Source organism: Aquarana catesbeiana, linkage group LG04 (assembly GCF_042186555.1).
Source record: "Aquarana catesbeiana isolate 2022-GZ linkage group LG04, ASM4218655v1, whole genome shotgun sequence".
NCBI classification, from domain to species: domain Eukaryota; kingdom Metazoa; phylum Chordata; class Amphibia; order Anura; family Ranidae; genus Aquarana; species Aquarana catesbeiana.
Window position 1 is genome coordinate 286,316,312 of NC_133327.1, and position 21,531 is coordinate 286,337,842.

Sequence of the window (21,531 nt, forward strand, 5' to 3'; positions counted from 1 at the left end):
GTACCTGCAAAGCAAATAATGGTGAACAATAAAACGCAGTAACAGTACAGTAGGACGTACCTGCAAAGCAAACACAATAAAACACAGTAACAATAAAACATTACATTATAGCATAAATTACAGTAACAGTAGAATGACACCTACAAAGCCAACGATAAGACAATAACAAAACATTACATTACAGCAAAAAATACAGTAAAACAGAGCAGAACAATAAAACGGCAACTCTTTTTTTTTGTATTTGTTTTATGTATTTTTATTAAATTTTTTTTTTACACTTTTATTTGTAGCTGTAAGGTTAGGGTCTCTCAAAATGTGATGGCCATCTCATCTTTCTTGACCCCGTTTGAAAGTGTGCCCTAGGATTGTGCCGTGATATACCCTATGCTAATACACCACTAGTGTGTAGTAGCAACAGAAACTGTCCCTGATGCAGAGACCAGGTTGGCCAGGTGGTACAAAAAATAGCGGGTGTTACGCCTATGTCCGCCTTTTACACAGACACGACAGCTTCTTAGGGGTGATTGTTGGGTAGGGGTACCAGGGAGGAAATCCGGAAAATGCCTCTCATGCAGCCAGCTCACTGCATTTGGATTGGGAAATTAGAGCCCAGCACCTCCTGAATACAGAAGGGCTGTGATGATCTCTTCCTGGAATTTTAGGAAGGATCCAGTTCGTTCAGATGCTTTGTATAGCACATAAACGTTGTACAGAGCCAATTGCAATAGGTATACAGAAACTTTTTTGTATCAGTGTCTGGCCTTACAGGCAATTAAAGTGGAGTTCCACCCACTTTTACAACTCTTCAGCATCCCTCACTAAACTGTGCACTGTAAACGAATTGGATATTTTAATTTTTTTTTTTCTCAGCACCTACTGTATATATGCTGTATTCATTTTTCACTTCCTCCTCCCTGGCCGTGGCCCATCGCATCATTTCCTGTTTGCAATGCCTTCTGGAAAGGGGCGGCAACTTTCTCTGACCACGTTGCTAAGGAAACCTGACCTGAAACCTATTACACTGCTTGTGCTGCACTGAGCATGTGCGAGATCTGCAAGGATGAGATCCAGGAAGAAATACAGTCTGGCTTCAGATGCCCACACCTAAGATGGCCACGGCCTGCTGCAAGTTTATAAAATAACAAACTACTGCTATAAACTAACAAAACAGACCTTTGTTTACAGATTAACTTTACTAGAATACATTAAGCTTGTGTATTATAGGGGTATTTTTATTTAAAAAGTATAATTTCGGCCGGAACACCACTTTAAGTAGAGCCCCATCATCTGGTTGTTTAAGTCCACCCCTCCTATTTTAAGGTTGTATTCTTGGACACAGAGGGGCTTCTCAATAACACCAGTCGCCGTAGTAATTTGGCCTGCTGTGTCTATGTGAATGGAACAAAAACGTTCTGTTTATCCATCCATCTCATGGCAAACAATTCATTGGACCTCAAGCAGACTCTCTCCCCCAGACTAAGTCGGGCATCTACAAGCCATTGGGGGAAGCCCCAGTGATTAAATTGCACAGTGCTACATGCACCAATTCCTAATCGAAAAAGGTGTCTAAAATGTGACACGCTTGTATAAAAATTTGTGAAAATATCAAAAAAGACACTGCGCTAACTGGTGACAAAAAAAAGCAGCTACATACAGCGTGACAAACAAATAATGAAAACTCTATAAAAAATGTAGCGCATAAAAAATGTTGGTGTGATGTGCTCCAAAAAACCACAAACCTATCGATCAGGTGTGGTAAATGGAACAGACAATCTTAGAAAGTCCATATGTCAAAAAAGTAAACAAAAGGCCAGAGTCTATAAGTGTGCACATAAAGAAAGTCACTAGCAATGAAGGATGTTCCGAATGTGGGAAGAAGACTTGAGAGATCGCTACATGGACACCTTGTCAACTCACAACGGCATCACAACAGAAAATGGTACGCGTAAACTCTTACCGGATCCAGTGGACTCCCTCGTCACAGACATGGAGTCATGAATGCATGGTGCCACCCAGGGCCTATGGAACGATGTCCGGACCATCAAAGTATACAGGTAGATGGTTCACCGGTACTCGCAAGGTCATCGGATGGATGTTCACGGTAGATCCAGGCTGGATGGTGCCGGCTGGGATATGCTGCGTATGGTGGAGGTTAGGCATTCACTTCTTTAAGTAAAGAGAAAGAAAAAGCCTCCCCATGGTGCAGATAAAAAAGGTATCTTTTATTGCTAAAAAAAGATACATATAAAAAAAGTGATCACAATAGAGGTCAAGGGCAACATATGAGATGGTGTGGAAGCCCGACGCGTTTCGACCCATAGGTCTTCTACTGGGGCATGAACCACCAGCTCAAATTTGCCAATATTATAAATAACACATAAAGTTAATACCAATCAAGAGGGGAGAAAATAACTTAATATAATTGGACCACTAGATGTCAGCTGGTCAGAGGTGGAGCAGCCACACATCAGTAGGCCAATCATGTCCCCCAAGTGTAAAAGGACATGCTCGTAGACCAATCCGTGTGTTAACCAGGAACATATAATGTTACACCTCCAAATGCCACATGTCAAACAAAAGGGTATGATGTCCGGCCTGAAAGGGCGCCAAAGGTCAATCCTAAGTCATGTGGCAAAGGACAGGCAGACCTACCAACCAATAAACACCGTCCGCAAAAACCCCATCTATGGCTTTAGGTCGGCGTGTTCTACATTGGAGTCCCGCATTGCGTACAGTAGCACACCTAACGTCGGACTCCAAAACACGTGACTAGGGGCGGAGATCACACGTGATCACGTGCAGGGAAGTCTCGCAACATCTCCTACCTCTGGACCGCGTCTTCTGAACAGAAGACAGAGATCGAGCGTGATCACTTATGGGTGGATCTGACAACACATCTAACATGATGGGGACGCATAGCGTCCCGACCCGGAAGTATGCGCTGCCAGCGTGACACAAAGAACTCCGTGTCACCTAGATTAATAAAGACAGGAAATGAAAATGCAGAGATAACATATAAATAACCTAATGTAAAAATATTGAATACATATGAGAAAGACAGTCCTGCAGACAATACTAGTATTCAAAGATAGAGAGAGAATGGTGTTCTAATTTTCAAACATGAAAAATGTCAAAAAAAAAAATAACATGTAAAAAAATATAAAAAAAATAGAAAAATATATGTATATATTCCCCATTTGTAGTAAATGGCAGTACTACATAGAAAGGGAAGGTCTCTATGATTGATTGATGAAAGAGTTGAGGTCCCATTCCACGTTCAAACCGAACGGGAAAAAGGACCTCAACTCATATATCCAATACGTTTCGAGGCGAGAAACGCCCCGGAGATGTGATTTTCCACTCCAATGAGGAACAAATCTATCAATCACTTGAAAAAGAGTCCCGGTCGGATCTTTGTTGTGATACTGTAAGTAGTGGCGTGGTACCGTATGTTTGCTTTTCCCTCTTCTAATGCCAGTCACATGTTCGTTAACTCGGATGGAGAAGGTTCTAATCGTGCGGCCCACGTACTGCTTATGACAGGTAAGTAAATACATGATATATTATGATGAACAGGTAGTAAAGTGTTTCATGCTATATATGTTAGAGGTAACCGTGGATTTGAAGGTGGTGCTTTTACACCTTCCTCCAAAATTACAAAGGCACACCTTGCATTTGCGGCACGGGTAGTAGCCCTTACATTCCTGGAAGAATGTGACTTTTTTTGGTGCATCTATTATGTTGGGGGCTATTTGTCCTTGGATGGATTGTGCCCCTCTGAAAATGACAGCTGCCCATTCTGGAAGAATAGGGCCAAGCAGCCTGTCATTCAAGAGCACCTTCCAGTGTCTTCTCACAATTTCCCTAATTTGTTTTGATTGGGTGGAATGAGTGGTAATGGGTTTTTGGGAGCACATCACACCAACATTTTTTATGCGCTACATTTTTTATAGAGTTGTATAAAAATTTGTCCACATATAAATGGTACCCCTTTCCGAACAAGGGTGACACCAAGTCCCAAACAATCTTGCCACTGCACCCAATGTAGTCTGGGCACTTTGGGGGGCTCCACACTCCTATCTTTTCCCTCATAAACCCGGAAAATATATGTATAGCCTGTTGCCCTGTGACAGAGCTTATACATCTTGACTCCATATCTGGCACGCTTGCTGGGGAGAAACTGAACGCAAGTCCGCCAGTAAATGTAATCCGGGACTAATCAACGCAGACATCTTGATCGGGAATAAACAAGGCTGTAAATTGTTGATTGACGTAGTTTACGAGGGGGCCGAATTTTGTGGAGCCGATCATATTCAGGGTCACCTCGAGGACGACAGAGTTAATTGTTTAAGTGCATGAATCACAAGTTTTGTTCGTATTGAGTCCTGGCCCTGGCAACAGAGTACACAGGCATATTGTGAATTGGGTTAGTGGACCGATATGACTGCAACTCTTTATTTAGTAATGCCCATGAGGGATAGGCCCAGAAAGGTCTTCAGGAACAGTTATAGGTTTCCAGCCAAATTCTCTGGCAAGGGTCAAATTTGGATTTGCAGCAATAAATTGACCAGCATATAAATTGTTTTGGTCCACCATAGATCTGTACATTTCTTCCGTTTAAAAACAGCTTGTAAAAGTCAGGGGAAGTAAAATCCGCTGTTTCCACCTGAATTCTGGGTTGGCCAGTGAATGGGGGAAGTACGGACGCTACAGAAGTGGTGGGCTGCCAATCAGGATGTGCAAACGCATCAGGAAGGGCACTATGGGCTCTACGGGCCTGTGTTCAAATTTTTGGTGGCTGCAGGACACTACTTGTGCTAGCCACCGCACCAGCTGGAACTGCACTTATGGGACTCGCCACGTCACCAAGTGATATTGCAGTGCTGGTTTGTCTACAAACAGGATGTACTAGGCTGCTGGTGCTTGCCAGTTCAGAAGGTTGAGTGGTACTAGTACTGGCTCTCTGCTCCATACGAGAACCCTGCAGTTGTTGCACCTCAGCAACAGCGGGGTCGGGTACGCTGGGACCTCCACTCCATCGTCAGAGCTATCTGTCACGGTGCTGCTGCTCTCTACAGGTTCGTATAGTGAGCCTGAGTCAGATTATGATTCTGACAGGTGAGGCTTTCCCTGCGCTCTAATCTGTCATGCTCAATATCTTGTAGGCCGCTTCACTCAAATACCTTTCCTTTGACATTTTGGCAATTTAATTTACAGGTACAGATAGTGTGACTCACAGGTAAAAATTCTCCTGGTTGTCAGACTGCTTGAATCGCTACAAAAAAAATTAACTGTCAGTGCTAGCAGGGATCAGGCGTCAGTCTGCTAACGCTGCAGTTTTGTGTGCTGTGTTTTTTAAAGTGACCGTGATCTATTGATCCTGCACTTTGGGTGGGCTGGGCGGAGGGGTTAAACGAAGGTGCTGGAAGGTGTCTGGGCTGATCCTGCTAATGCTGCATTTTTGGGAACACTGTACTACTGGGGACGCTAGTATAGATCTGTTCAGATCAAAAATATTGATCCGTTCAGACACTATACTAGTAAGGGAGTTGTATGGTGTGTGCATGTGTGTTAGTGCTACTGGCAATCAAAGGGTTAAAGTCTGACGCTGTCTGGGATGCTACCTTTAACCGATGCTAACACCTAACTGATGTCACCCATGACACTAATACAGTGATCAAAAAAGAGATCTGTACACTATACTAATGACAGTGATAGGGAGTGAAAGGGTTAACGGGGGGGGGGATTAAGGGGTTAAACCTTTATTAGGGAATATATGGGGGGTACCCCCAAACCTACCTGGGCCTACCACTAACGGCCCTAACGCTATTTAGTATCACAAGTGACACCAATACAGTTGACGCTAATACAGCGATCAGAAAAAAAATATCTGTACACTTTACCAGTGACACTGTAATGGGGTGAAAGGGTTAACTGGGGGGCAATCAAAGGGTTAAACCTTTGAGAAATATATGGGGGGTACTCCAAACTTACCTGGGCCTACCACTAACTGCCCTAACGCTCTTTAGTGTCACAAGTGACACCAATACAGATATCAGTGAAAAATCTGAAAACTGCTCTTGGTGACACTATGACAGGAGTGAAAGGGTTAAAGGGGGGGGGGGGCGATCAGGGGGTTAAAAGTATGCCTACGTGTACTGGTGTTTAGTATAGTAATGGTGTACTCACAGTAGATGTCTTCTCCTCGCTCGCTGGAACCGAAAAGGGCTCCACGAGGGGAGATGACATCACTTCCTCTGCCTGCGTTTACATTACACAGTCAGAGGACAGTGTGTCATTCGCCAGAACAGATCAGCAGGTCCAGGCCAGAAATCATTGGCCTGGACCTGTAGACTGGTCAGTTCTGAAACGAATATGATCGGTGCAGCCGCGCACAACATACCAGTACATTGTTTCGTGCAGCCGGGCCTCCCTGCCGCAGTATATGTACGGTGGGCGGTCCGGAACTGGTTAAGGGGGGATTAAGGTGTTTGTTTTATAGGGGTTGAGCTTGGCCCCTTAGTTCCAGTGAAGGGCGTCAGTATACCAAGACATTTTGGACAATTTCACTCTCCCAACTTTATAGGAACAGTTTGAGGATGGCCCCTTCCTGTTCCAGCATGACTGTACACCAGTGCACAAAGCAAGGTCCATAAAGACATGGATGAGTGAGTGTGCAGGCCAGTCAAGTTCCTCCACCTCAAAGAGTCCTGACCTCAACCCGATAAAACACCTTTAGGATGAATTAGAGCGGAGACTGCAGGCCAGGCCTTCTCCTCCAACATCAGTGCCTGACCTCAAAAATGCGCTTCTGGAAGAATGGTCAAACATTCCCATAGACACACTTCTAAACCTTGTGGACAGCTTTGCCAGAAGAGTTGAAGCTGTTATAACTGCAAAGGGTGGGCCAACTCAATATTGAACCCTACGGAGAAAGACTGGGCTCCCAGTAAAGTTCATGTGCGTCTAAAGGCAGGCGTCCCAATGCTTTTGACAAAGTGTGCTTGTAGTGTTCAGGCTGTCCTGTAAATGGCAGGATGGGAGGGGATCGAGGGACTTTGTGGATAGTGCTGGTATGGTACTATTCAGAAAATATGGAATTGCATAAGGGAATTTTTGAAAAATTATGCTAAAAGTGAGCTTACACTTTAAATGAATACACATGGCACACATTTATGTAAAAGTTTTTTTTTTTTTTTTTTTTTTTTTTTTCATTTTAATACAGCTTCCCAGATGTCACAGACAGTGTTTGACTTTTCAAGCCCTAAGCTGTCACCTGGAAACTCTCCTTCAGTCTCGAATGATGCCTCACATGGTATGTTGTAATGGTTTGTACATATCATATTCAATATATCTGCTATTGTCTCTCAGCTTAAAAACAAAAAGTGAATCCTGCTGAAGAAGGCATTTTACATGCTTATTTTATAGGATAAAGAGGAATTGTTGGTGTGCAGTAATGCAATGTAAGCAGTTAAGAGTACTTTCACTGTGGTCTTGGACCACAGCTTCTGACTTCAGCCTCTGCTACAGGAGAGAGAGTGTGCTATGCATTCAATACAGTTATCCAGGATGGGACAATGCAAACAATGTGGGAGTTTTTAACTGGGTGTAAGGGGTGACCTAAATAGCCTACAGGTATGAAAGCTGCATTAAACAATATTTTACAAAACTGTGGGGTATGTTTTAATCTACTTGGAACCCTTGTTTGCATAGCCTATTATACTCAAAAATAAATTTAGCCTGTAAACCTGGTTGTATCACAGTTCGGTATGTTTCATGTTTTTTTTTTTTTTTTTTTTTTTTTTTTACAACTGCAATTTTCTATGTTATTTGAGTAGTTTAAAAAACAATCCAATATTCATTTTTTTTTTTTCAGAAAATAATGGCAATAATCTTGACACTAGCTATGATGAACTGTTTGGATGTCTGGAAAATAGAGATCATGTTCCTTCTACCTTTAAAAACCAAGAAACAAATAATGTACAAGAAGAAACAAATTTACACTTAGATTGCATTAACTTGTTTCCTCTTGAAGCTCAGGCATCAACATCCAGTGTTGGAGCAGTAAAAAAACGCAACTCTGGTTCGTGCAATCAAAGCAGAGGTCGAAAATCTCAGGTAAAATTGAAAATGACTGATGCTACTGCTGATAATAATGCAAGTGGTGTATTTTGTGAAACACCAACTAGAAAGAAGAAAGCTCCAGCTTTGGACCATATATTCTTTAAAGAAACTCAAATATCAAACTCTAACTGTACAGGTCAATGTACTGTAAGCCCATACACTGAAAGTAAAGGTTGGAAAACTTACAGCCCCAAAGCAGCTGACAAAAAAACAAAGGATTATGAAACTGATGCTTTTTGTATGTCAAACCATAACAAGTCTGAAACTTCTAGTTTAGATCCTCTGCCTACAGCAAACAAGCTATCTGAAACGGGCAAATATAAAGTCCAAACTAGGAGGTCAAATTGCCTTGATCTAAAATCTGTTTTATCTACTAAAAAAAGTATAATTAAGGAGCTGTCCAAATCAAATCTGTCTCTATCGAATGTTGACCCTGTGCTCACAGTTTCTGAGTATGATGATTTCTTTAGTTCGAAAAACACGAAAAGCAATCAGAACAAATTTGGCCGATTTTCGTTGACTTTAACGCCTCAAAAGTCACCCAGTCCTCCCCCAATGGCTTCAAACAAAAAGGGCTCTAGCAAAAGGAGAAGATCAACGGATTTGGTTTCGCTGGAAAAATTGCAAGCAAAAAAACATAAGACTATACATGCTTTTAATCATTCTAATTCAAGCCCAATACAAAGTACTGTCCAGGAAGCATCTAATTTTCCCACAGTCCCTGAGAAAAAGGATGACCGTTCTCCAAAATGTTTAATAATGAATGCAGTGGAATCTTCCTCACGAAAGAGGGAAATAAGTGCAAAAAAGAAATTGCAAACTAATGTTAATGTGGGTTATGAGTCAAGTCCCTCAAATGAACTGAAAAAAGATGCAGATGTTGTAACATCCATTGGAACACAGATGGAAGTTGTTTTTAAGGAAAGTTTAAATTTAGCAAATTGTCTTGCCCTTGAAGAACGTGAAAAGCTGAAGACCAATTTACAACCAAGTACGTGAGCCACGTTATCTTACTCTATGGCAATGAATTAATCTCATCTCTGTCTCACCACTTGCTTTCTCCATTATAGTTTTCTTGCAGTAAAACTGATACTTTATTTTGGATTGGTAGACACTGTACAAAAAGGCAAACCACTGCTGCAAGTATTGAAGATGATACAAGAGTGGTGGTGTTGAGTAATGAATGCTCTCCAAAGTGTTATATATTTGTCTAGCTATTTCTTGTAAGTCTGGACTGCTGGTTTTTGATAGTAAGAATATCTGCAACCTGTAAACATTATGTATATATCTATTCAAACCGCTGTTACTTTATTTTTAGATTTCCCATTTATTTGCTCATTGGCCATCTTGCTGATTTAGGCACTGATTGGTATTGATGTACATGTAACATTTTGTGGAAGTTGAGTCTAAGAACTTGGCTACATCTGTGTATAGTATATTTAATCTCTTGCTTGTTTTCAGCAATGGGACCTTTTGCATCTGAATGATGGGGAAGCTGTGCATTTCCCTCTAAACTGCAGCATTTTGCTTTTAGGATGCACTTTACATAGGCATGACAATGTTTCGGTTTTTGACTTACATTTCTGAACAAACCCCAAGGCTTTCCAAGATAGTATATGAAAGCATCCAAGTCAATGGTCTATTTTTCCTGGAAGAGAGAAATCTCTTAAAGTGAACCTATCCGGGTGGAATATGGAAGTTGCCGAAAGCTTTTTATAGTTCTAAACCCCTAGGGCTGTTATCCTTGTGCTTACTGCTGTTCTTAAAACTAGGATAAAGGTTCCAGTCCTATATGTTGTACCATGAAAAACAAAATGGCAGAAGCATCCTCCATTATTTTGTTGACATGTTTCCTTCTGGGTATTCACAAGCCAATCATATCTTAAACTTTTGTCATAAAGTCATAAGAAAGGGTGTGATTGGAGTCTACATCATTGCCGATCCCCCAATTTTGCTAGCATGCTAAAAAAAGATATATCGAGTGGTTGAGATTTTTTTTTTTTTTTTGAGAGCAAACAAAATATAGAAAAAATTCTATATAAAACTTTTATTAATGCAGAACTAAAATCCTAAATTCAAGCCAAAGATTTCTAGTATACCCCACATATAAAGTATAATCATAAGTAAATCCAGACCGTACACAGTGAGAGATTATTTCAACCCTCTCAATTTGAGAGGACATACACTATCTCTATAACAAATTCCTATCCAGATGACTGACGCATTTTGAAACTCGCTCTTTCTCGGGTAATCAGATGGACCTGAGTCCATTTAGGTTAAAAATGAAAAATCAAGAAATCATACTACCATACACCGAGTTCCACCGAGGCCCATTCAGCGGCATGGCCAACTGCCACCCTCCAAAGCCAGAATACAATAGAATCAGTCATGCCACCCAGTGGGCTCCATTTAAATATATGAAACAGGAAGGGGAGGCCTCCATTGATGGTTGTGCCACCATGGTAGAGCAGTCCACCAACCAAACCCCCCCAACAGCTCCCAAGCTTCAGGAGGATCCTCAGTCGCCAAAATGGCTGCAGTGACGACATGCACATGTGCGGCGGCAGCACGTAGCGGCCAGCTTGGAAGCTAAGATGCGCTCCAAGGACCAGAAGGGGGGTGGACCAACATGTAAGGGAATTCCGAGGGACTGCGTTTGAAAATTTTGAACCGTTCAGCTCCTAAAGCATTTTTGCTGGATCAGAAAGACAGTCCACAGGTGAATAGAGGTCTGCATTAACCAGATGTCAACTTTTAATCAGTATGACCTTCCCCCTTTTGGGAGGGAGGTTTGTAGGCACTAAGAAAATGCTTTGGCTGTTTGCTGAGTTAACTAATTACACACATTTTGTTGATGATTGCACTTTCATTATAATTATCTGGGAGGTGTAATGTTGCTGATTTAGGAACCAGCCACCATTGGTTGGATCTTACCCATGGCTAGCAGCTTTAAAGTTTTGGCTTCTCGGTAGTATGAACAGCAGGGAATCTCTGGAAGCCAATATTTAAAATGTTTGGTTGGAATGAAAAGTTTTATTATTTTCCCTTGTGAGGGCAAATCAGGAAAAAGTAACCTGCTATTGTGACATACAGACGCTTTTTAGTGTTAGTTGCACTAAAGAATGAGCGTGTGTGCCTGGTGTTTTATAAGATTTTTTTTTTTTTTTTTTGCTGCTCTGATTGTAATTTGAAGTTGTGTATTTGGTGCTTAAAATACACATGTATCAAGTGCCTGGTTGGGTGAAGTAGCCAAGATGGAGAAAGATGTGGATATTCGTAATCCTAGACTTGACCTCATATATTGCTAGCCTGTAACTTCTAAAGATAATGGCAAGATATTTTCTTGTATTTAAAAGGCTTAGAATTTAGAGCTTATATGGAACCTATGTAGAAATATGGTATGCCATGATCTTGAGAGTGTACACCTGTTCTGTGGAGTCCATGTACCATTAAAATTCAGATGTATTGTTTTATGGAAACAGCCACAGCTGCCTGTGAACTGAGAATTCTCACTCTCCTTGTTGCCCTGTTGGCTGGTAAGGGCAGTTGAAGGTAGCTAGAAATGGAAAGGCCACATCACCACTGTGAAAAATGGATCTGCTGATTCCAGAATGGAACATCCAGATTTTCTAGGTAAGTGTTTCTCGGCACTGAAAGGTGTCTGCATTATCCCATAAAAATGGCTGCATGTAAAAAGCCCTCAGGCATGCTTTAAGGTAACAAACATACCAGAGGGGCACCCCTTAGTTGGAATAAAAAATATTTAAAACTGGTATGGGAAAACCTCCATATTGCTAAGTCATTAATGACCTCCTTCTGAACAGGTTTGTTGAATGGTTGCTGTCTTTATCCACTGTCTTCAAAACTTTGAGTCACTGACCTGCAACTAGTATACAGATCAAACTATCAGTAATGCCTATGGTGCCATTGCAGGGAAATATTTACAACCATAAGTGCCAGAAGGACCAAGATGAATAAAGCATAATGAATAACTGTGTTGCTCCAATGAACAGAAACTGTCAGACTAACAGCTATCCTCCACTAAGAAAATCCAAAAAGGCAGCCCAAAAGGGTCTTTAGGTCTACCCAGCCTATGGGGGCACACTATGATGCAAAAGTGGGAGCGATAAATAGCATACATAAAAACTTTTTTTTTTTCCTCTTCTATAAAAAAAAGGTATGTGCAGCAGTAGTGATATAAGTCATATGCATGAAAGTAGTGTATTCAATCTCCAGAATACACACTTCACATAATTAGGGCCATCCCCTGTATTTCCAAAATTGAACCTTCTCCAACTGCTCCCTGGTAGCAAATATGTGCAATAAGCAATACATCAGAGTCTAGCGTATATTGTCATAGATTGCCCAATAAAAAAAAGTGTATATATGTTTCACAACTTGTAAATATACTGTAGAAGTCCTCCAAATAACCTATACCTCTGTAGTCCGTTGATCTCAAATGGTCTGCTCCATATATTGCCATGTCCGCCTTTAAAAGAGGTGCATCCTCTGGGGTGGGGGTTTGAGGGGGGAACAGAGGCCACATGTGGTGTCCCCCCCCCCCCACCTCCGATCTGATGAGCTTCACCCTGTAGTGCACCAGATCTGACACACACACAGCTGAAGTGGTGTCACTTCCCTGTCCCGGTATTCTGGAGCTCACCAAGTCCGTCTGACAGAGTGCATGTGCCGTAGATGCCATGTTGGTGTCTATACAATGCAGACAAGGCCACCAAGCACCCGCAATGATGTCACAGCTGCTTGCACAGATGTCTACCTAGAATCCAAAAGGTCTCTGATATAATAATTTTTCTGCAAAGTGAAACTAGGTTGGTCATCATCAAAACATTTTATAATTGGGTCATCTGTTCGGAAATGTCAGTGTTTTTACAAAATCTTTCTGATAGCCATTTAATTGTTAAATGGGACATATATACTTGTAGGCCCCTCATTGAGCTCTCCTTGGTAAAGGTGTATATCTCATGAGCTGTTCCTGGCTTTTGACATGCTAGCTTTAGAGATTTCCTGCTATGGCCTCTCCTAAGGCAACAAGGTGTATATCTCATGAGCTGTTCCTGGCTTTTGACATGCTAGCTTTAGAGATTTCCTGCTATGGCCTCTCCTAAGGCAACAATCACATCTTGCTACTTTCAAGTTTTTCATCTTTCGTTCAGTTCCTTCCAACACTTTATATACTGTCCAACAGGGATAGCTTTAATTAAATGGCGTGGATGTGTGCTATTGCAGTGCGATAATGAAATTCCTGCTGTAAGTTCTCTATAAAGACAGATGGTTAATTTCCCCATCTGTTTTTCTGGATTCTTAAGTTCAAGAAAGGTAGTTAACTTACTGTCGTATGTTAAGGTAAATGATAAAAAAAGAAATCATTCCGATTCAAAGTATCAACGAATGAAATTAATGATTTAATTAGGCTGTACAAAAAAAATCTAAATATTGTCAGTGTACCTTCACAATTCAGCGTGGTGGACGCTCCCACTCCCTAGGTACAAATTGGCGTGCGATGGGGCTCTTGTCATCTGCATCGCAACGCCCTGTATCTGGAGGTAGTGGGAGCCATCAAGAAGAAATGCATATCTTTCACAAAATGAAACGCAAGGGATCAATTACATTACAAATTTGTTGTACTCATTTATTCAGAAAATAATGCAGTTATCTCCAGCCTTTTTAAGTTTTGAGTACTAGTAAAGTGTCTCTGCATCAGTTGACACTACAATAGTGTGTGCCATAATAATTGTCTAAAATTGTAATAAAATGAAGAATGTCTTTTAATCACTTGACTGCCTGCACGCTTTTTACAGCGAGTGGGCAGCTTGTACCTGCACAATCATGTACCTGTACATTTACCATGCCTTCCATGTTCAGGCGCGTGCAGATCCTCCTGGTTGATTCCTGCTGTGATTGGACACAGCGGGATTTTGTCAACGAGTGTCAACCAATGATTCATGGCTGAGACCTGCTGATCAGCTGCGTCCAATCACAGGCCAGAGCCCTGTGTTGACAGGGTCACTGGTGATGCCAGTGTCAGGCAGTTAGTTTACCTCCCAGCCAGCATCTGTTAATGTCAGATTGTCTGCTGCACTATCACAGTCCCACTATAAGTTGCTGATCACTGTCATTACAAGTATAACAAAAAAGAATAAAAATTCCAGTGTATATAATACCATAGTTTGTAGATGTTATAACTTTCACACAAACAAGTCAATATACACTTATTGTGTTTTTTTTTTTTTTTTTGTACCAAAGATGTACTGTAGAAAAATACATTTTGGCCTAAATTTATGAAATAGATTTTTACTGGATATGTTTTATAGCAGAAAGTAAAAAAAAATATATTTTTATTTTCGTTTATATAATAAAAAAAAAACCCAGTGGTGATCAAATACTAACAAAATAAAGCTCTATTTGTGTAGTAAAAAAAAAAAAAATTGTCTGTCTATCTCATTTGGGTACAACATTGCATGACCATGCAATTACCAGTTAAAACAGCACAGTGCTGAATAGCAAAAAATGGTCTGGTCATGAAGGGGGTAAAACCTTTCAAAGCTCAAGTGGTTATATAGGATGGCAACCCTTTGAGATGTGAAACCAAGTGATTGTCCATTAATTTGCCAGCGTTTTGAATGAGACAATTCACTCCCGAGACAGTCTGCTGGAGGTTCTCATATGTTCTGTGAGTTTTTGGTAAAGCATTAGAAGTTAGGGTAACTGGCTGTGTTATCATCAAAAAACAAATCCCTGACACGTTTCATTTGATCACTAAATCTTTACTTGCGTGTATAGTTTCAAGTGCTGTTCTTTGTCCCTGTAACAGATTTAATGGTCTCTATCTATTATGGTCTCTTTCTTTTGTGGCCAACTTCGTAAAAAGATCTACCCAGGCATTTTGTTTATATAGGAAATTTTTTAAGCTGGCCATACATGGATAGAAAAAAGTTTTGTTTTTGATAAAGATCTATTGAATGAATGTGTTAACGCTATTATTGTATCTAATTCTTTTCCACACATTATCGATCGGTAACACATATGGTCAATTTTTTTTTGTTGATCGATGCACATACGCTGTACAGTTTTTAATCTATTTATTTCCCTACTAATGTTTAGAAAATCGTTCAATTACTCAACAAAAATCCGACATGACGGATCTTTCTTTTGGCATAAAACTTTGCATTTCGAGAATCGAAATGCCTCCTCTAACGTTGCTAAATTCGAACGGTTTTACAAACGCTTTTCTAGCCATGTATGGCCAGACTGACTCCTATACTCTTCAGGAGAGTAATCTTTTTCATTGGGAGAACCATATTCTCCATATATATATATGATAGAGCTTTGTTCCTCTTGGGCTGCTTTCTTTGTATAATTGTCAGAATTTTGAGGGCTTTATATTCCATGCAAGTAAATAATCTCCAGTCAGGCAATAAGCCCTCTAGGGGCAATTCTTGTTTGTTTTTTGTTTTTTTGTTTTTTGTCCCTCTAAGCAATACTTGAAATTGGGCTTACATTCAAATAAGGTAAGATCCTTTATAAACAAATTGGGCAGTATCCTTCGCTAAATTTCAAACCCAGATGTAAAAACTTCTCATAAACTGAAAAGTAGGTATAAGGTTAATTATCTCAAAATTACTGTGTTTGTCACAAACTGATCAATACTTGCTCCTTTCTTGTGAGCCAGGGCCCTTCTTGCTTTTCTTTGGTGTTTGTACTCCGATTGTAGCCCAAAAAACGTTTCTGAGACTAAGGCCAGGCATACACTGTTTGAAACTCGGCTGGTTCAGCAAAAACTGTCTGAGATTCGAACCGATAATGGGCAGGCTGAATGTACCAAGTCAATTTACAACCAGCCTGACAGTTTCTCTGACGATTATCTTTAGCGGCTGCTATAGCCGCCAGCAATAATCACTGGCTTCCGCCGCCCGCCCTTGCCTCCCCGCCAGGAGAAGACAATTGCTGATTTCCCTGTCAACACTGTGTTGATGGGGGAATTGCGGTTGCAGGAAAGAAATTTGCACTGTGTATGGCCAGCCTTAGAGGTGTGTCTGTATCTGCTTGTGCATGCGTTACTGATGTGCTATTGTCCTGCCATATCAATTTTACTACGGACAAGGCCAATCTAGGTTGGTATTTAAAATTAAGCTGCCTACATCCCTGGATCTGCTAATCGCTTTTAACTTTTTTTTTTTTTTTTTCCCTAAGTTTGCCAAAGCACAATGCATCATAAACAACTGATATAAAAAAAAAAAAAAAAAATATATATATATATATATATATATATATATATATATATATATATATATATATATATATATATATATATAATAATTTTTTTTTGTTTTGTGTTTTTTTTTTGTTTTTTTCAAATGGACCAGGAGTGAAGTGCAATATTAGAAAGCTTTGATCCAAGGGGTTCCTCACAACACAGTGAACTGAAAATAGGAATGACAGTTTTGGGCATCCCTGACTACTTGTTTACTTTTTTTTTTTTTTTTTTTATCCTTCCATCTCTGTGCTTCTGATCACCTCTTGGTTTGTTGCTTAGCATTTCTCGGAGTGGATATCCTCATGGTGACAGTGGACCATGCCTGTTCCTCAATTTTGAAACAATAACTTGTACCTCCCATTTGGAGTGGTGATAGTGGCCAACTATTGCAGGAAAGGAACAGAGCATTGTGATCATATAACAGGAAGTGCCTGAATAAGGACCTTCATGGCAGGATCACCAGGCATTACCTTAAAGCAGTGGTCTCCAGATGCGGCCCTTTGCTTTCCTGTATGCAGCCCTTTGGGCACTATTCCTCCAAATTACACCAATGATGGGCTGCCATTCCCACCAATAACTCCATTAATGAGGCACTATTCATCCCACTGATACCAACAATAGGGTACTATTGCTTCAACTGACACCAGTGATTGGGCACCATTCCTCCCACTGACACAATTAATGGGGCATAGGTCCTCCTATTAAAACCAATGATGGGACATGGTTTACTTCTAGTGGCCACAGTCTGCCCCCACTAAAGCCTGAAGGACAGTAAACTGGCCCTTTGGTTATGAAGTTTGAAAACCCCTGCCTCAAAGGATCAGTTTACCTTCTTCTGTACATGTTGCACAAGTATTTACGATGTAACATGTTCAGCCCCCCCCCCTTTTCTGTGACAGTGGTGGGCACAGGGGTTCTTCTCCCCTGCAGACGCTGTCGCATTTTAAAATTGGTGCTGCTGTGCAGGGCTCTACCTGCACAGCCACATCATTCATTTACAGATCCCTGTGAATGAATAAACCAAAAAAACCCTCTGCCAGTTTCAATGGACTGCGAGCGTGTTGCACGCTTGTCGTTCATTCACTCTTTCTCCTGCTTTCAAACTGAAACCCATACAGCAAGAAAGCTCGAGGGAGAGTGCAGGAGCTTGAAACTGCACCCACAATCTGCTGATAGCGGGTGCCATGCTTTGCAGGCTCCTGTGGGGAAAAATATTAAATTCAAAATTATGTGCATTTATTATTTCTCCATGAAAAGTGAACTAAGCCTTTAAGCTGCAAATTTAAAAAAAAGGTTAAATTACTTTTAAAATTAAATTAACATATTAAATCTAGTATGATTGAGTTTACTTATACTGTGACATATTTTATATTTAAACTGTTATTTTAAGACAAGTGTATGCTGGTTCAACAATTATGAACCTTGTGTAAATCCTGATGTTTCCATAATTTCCAAGTCTATTTTTTTAATTGTATGCTTTAAATGTCTAATAAAATATTCCTTTTAAAACCTAGTTTTCATTTTTATTTAGAGTCTTATCACAACCTAAAAAAAGAACATTGCTGATTACCTTTTTTAAGTGTTTTTTTACTTCCTTAGCTGCACTTTGTTTTGTGATGTTTGGGGGGGGGGGGGGTGTATCATATAGATTAGGCCATGTTTTGGGAATGTCTTCGATAAAATAGCTGTCCAAAACACCAAGCCATCAACTCTGATTTAACCACTTCAGCCCCGGAAGGTTTTACCACCTAAGGACCAGGCCATTTTTTTAAGATACGGCACTTCGTTGCTTTAACTGACAATTGCGCGGACGTGCGACACTGTACCCAAACAAAATTTATGTCCTTTTTTTTTTTTTCTACCACAAATAGCTGTCACCATTTTTCTCTAGGTCTCAGGAAAACTTGTCAGAAGTGACTCATGCTGATAGGCAAAGCAGAGGAACCAAGCAGCACACAGAAATGACACTTAGAGACATGTACACACTATAGAGCAGGGGTGTCAAACTCAAATTTAACCACTTAAGCCCCGGACCATTTGGCTGTCCAAAGACCAGAGCACTTTTTGCGATTCGGCACTGCGTCGCTTTAACTGACAATTGCGCGGTTGTGTGATGTGGCTCCCAAACAAAATTGATGTCCTTTTTTCCCCACAAATAGAGCTTTCTTTTGGTGGGATTTGATCACCTCTGTGGTTTTTATTTTTTTGGACGCTAAGTGACACTTTTTGGGGACCAGTGACAACAAAGCGATCAGTGCTAAAAAAAAAAAAAAAAAAAAAAATGCACTGACACTGTATGACACTGGCAGGGAAGGGGTTAACATCAGGGGCAATCAAGGGGTTAAATGTTTTCCCTCAGTGTGCGCCTACTATGTGGGGGATGGATTCCCTAGAGGAACAGAGATCTGTGTTCCTGATTAGCAGGAAGCACCGATCTCTCTGTTCCTGTCTGACGTGATGGCCCGCTTTGTTTACATCAGCAGATCGCCGTTCTGTCATTCCTGGAGTGATCATGGGAGGCTGATGGCCATTGCGGGCACGCCCCAGACCAGACCGCGCAGACAACATACAGGTACGTTGTTTAGCGCAGCCAGGTGGTCCGGAACTGGTTAAAGCACCTGTGAAATGTAAAGGAAAAACTGCAAATGTGGCCTGTTGAGGGGGACTTGAGGACTGAGGTTGAGAACCACTGATATAGTCCAAATCAGTGAAACAATCGATAATAAACTCGCTACTAATGATAAACCTTCCAAACCGTAAATTAAACTCCTACAGTGAAACATTAAATTAAATTACATCCTAAATTAAAGTGTCATCCTTTTATATTCTTAAACCTATTGAAAACGTGCCAAGCCTCAACAACCTGTGGGTTGGCCACCTGAGTATAATCATCCACTTGGCAGAAATGTGACCTTACCATAATTGCAAGTCTCATGCACTTTTAGTGGGCTTTCAACCCAGATTTTTTTCCTCCAATTCTCTGCCATAGCATCCACATCACATTGTATCCAGACAGCATGTAAAAAAAAAAAAAAGAAACATTCCAGTTCTCCAAATAATGTTATACCGTTAAAAACACATTTTATTTAAAATTACAAACAAAAATACCACTGGTACATGCAGTCACATTTTATGGTGCAGCAGTCTACACCAATTTGACAAGCTTAGTTTGATTAAACCTCTGCAACTATTGTATCGCTGTTGTATCAAGCGTCTCCTCCCGCCCGGTACCTCTACATAACACTGCACCTCTGCCTGACTCCAGAGTGCTCCACTTGAAAGCTGTCAGAATGTCAATATCAGTATGTGCCTCAGACACAACTTTTGTACAAGGACTAGGTTGTTTTTTTTTTTTTTTTCCCCCAAAAGATTGCGCCAATTTATTTCCTAGGGTCTCTGCTAAAAAAAATATGTATAATGTTTGGGGGGTTTTGAGTAATTTTCTATCAAAAAAAATATGATTTTTACATGTAGGTGAGGAGTGCCAGAATAGGCATGGGCTGGAAGTGGTTAAAACACACAAAAAAATGGAGAAACAACTGGTGAATCTTCACATAATGAGGATTGCACTGCCTGAAGGGAGTGAATGTGAAGATTCACAGGGAGTTTCTTGGAATTAGATTAAACTATAGCTGGTTTTGAATTTTATTGAGATTCTATTTTTTTTTTTTCACCATTTTTGTGTTTTATTCAGTCGGACATTCCACAGGGATCATATTAATATAGCTGTGACAGCAATTGGAACAAGACTATCACTTCTAGCTCTTGGTTCCAGCACTATGAACCCAATTCCCATAGCAGGTTTTTATTGCTGTCACTATCCATGTTGGGTAGATCTAACCTCATTTGAAAGTGAGGGAGAATCTAACACTTTATGGCTGTCACCAGAGCAGTTGCGAAGAAACCTTGCAACGAGGACACCTGTTCTAGCTATCAGATGTTGTATTTTCCTTCATTTTGGGCAGATTTTTCGTAACCTTGACTAAAAAAAAAGGTGTTGCGCTGTCAGGAAAACTGCTAATTCAATACAGTATAACAAACAAATCAAAAGATAATAAAGTCCTATAAAATATCAAAGTCCACCAAAAGTGTTCAAAATATTCATGCAGCTACTGTGCACCAACCACCAAGTGATAATGCTGTTTACCAGATCCTAAGGCCTCGTGTACACGGTCTGATTGTTGCATGACCGAGGGTCTGATTTTTGACAAAAGGGCATGTGCAGGATTTTGTCTAGCATACTAACTATCCGCAAATTGTCATTTGACAAACACAAACGTAGTGACGTACTATGAGAGTATAAAGAGGAAGTTCCTCTCTCAAGCGCCACCCTTTGGGCCCCTTCTGCTAATTTTGTGTTAGTAGAAGTTTGAGCGTTGAATCGCGATTTTCAGATCGTACAAAACAAATGCCTTTTAAAATAAGTTTGGCATAACTATATCAGTATCAACAGCAAAGCAGCTTCATTATTATCTCATTAAAGAAGATGAGAATTTCGACATTTCATCAATTGCCGCGTCACGAATGTTAATTCTAGATTACAAACAATAGTTTACAAGACCGAACTCTTCCCAGTTGTTCCTTGATTTCGATTCAATTTTTGTGTGATTCCTGTACAGATGTTAAGTTCACATCCAACAAAAATTTTACAGGCTGCACATCCAGCTTTTGTCTGATGAAAAAGTCAAATTGTCTGTCGAATGCACCATACTTACAATCCGAAAATCCTCAGACAGCTCGTCTTATTTTATTTTTTATTTATTTTATTTTACAACTTTTCCCTTCTGATTTTCGTACCGTTTGTACGAGGCCTAAGACTCCAACTCAAGAGGTCTAAATCGGCATTTAAAAGATGACAGATCCCATATGGATGGATGGCTCCAGCTTTCTTCCTCATACCTAAGCAAGCACTATTTTTTTCAGTTATCTTTCGATATTCATGTGTGTATTCATCAGTGAGTGTTGCAGACAGTTTTTTTTTTTTTTTTTTCTTCTAACTTTAATTTGATTTGTTTGGTTAATTTGCCGAGCACAAGTTAAGCACAACATTGTATCACAGAGTTTTCTTAACTTTGTTTTGCCTGGACAGGAATGAAGGGAAATCTCCCCTTGATGGAGACGTGGACTGTATC

General features: G+C 40.4%; 1 protein-coding gene across 1 annotated transcript in view; it reads left to right on the forward strand.

The window, feature by feature from the left end:
- The window catches only part of MCPH1 (microcephalin 1), a 536,838-nt gene that overhangs the window by 73,704 nt on the left and 441,603 nt on the right, over positions 1-21,531 (forward strand). Inside the window, exons 7-8 of the mRNA XM_073626649.1 lie at positions 7,226-7,315; positions 7,877-9,115. Of these exons, the coding sequence (XP_073482750.1) occupies positions 7,226-7,315; positions 7,877-9,115 (1,329 nt within the window). The remainder of the gene's footprint in view (positions 1-7,225; positions 7,316-7,876; positions 9,116-21,531) is intronic.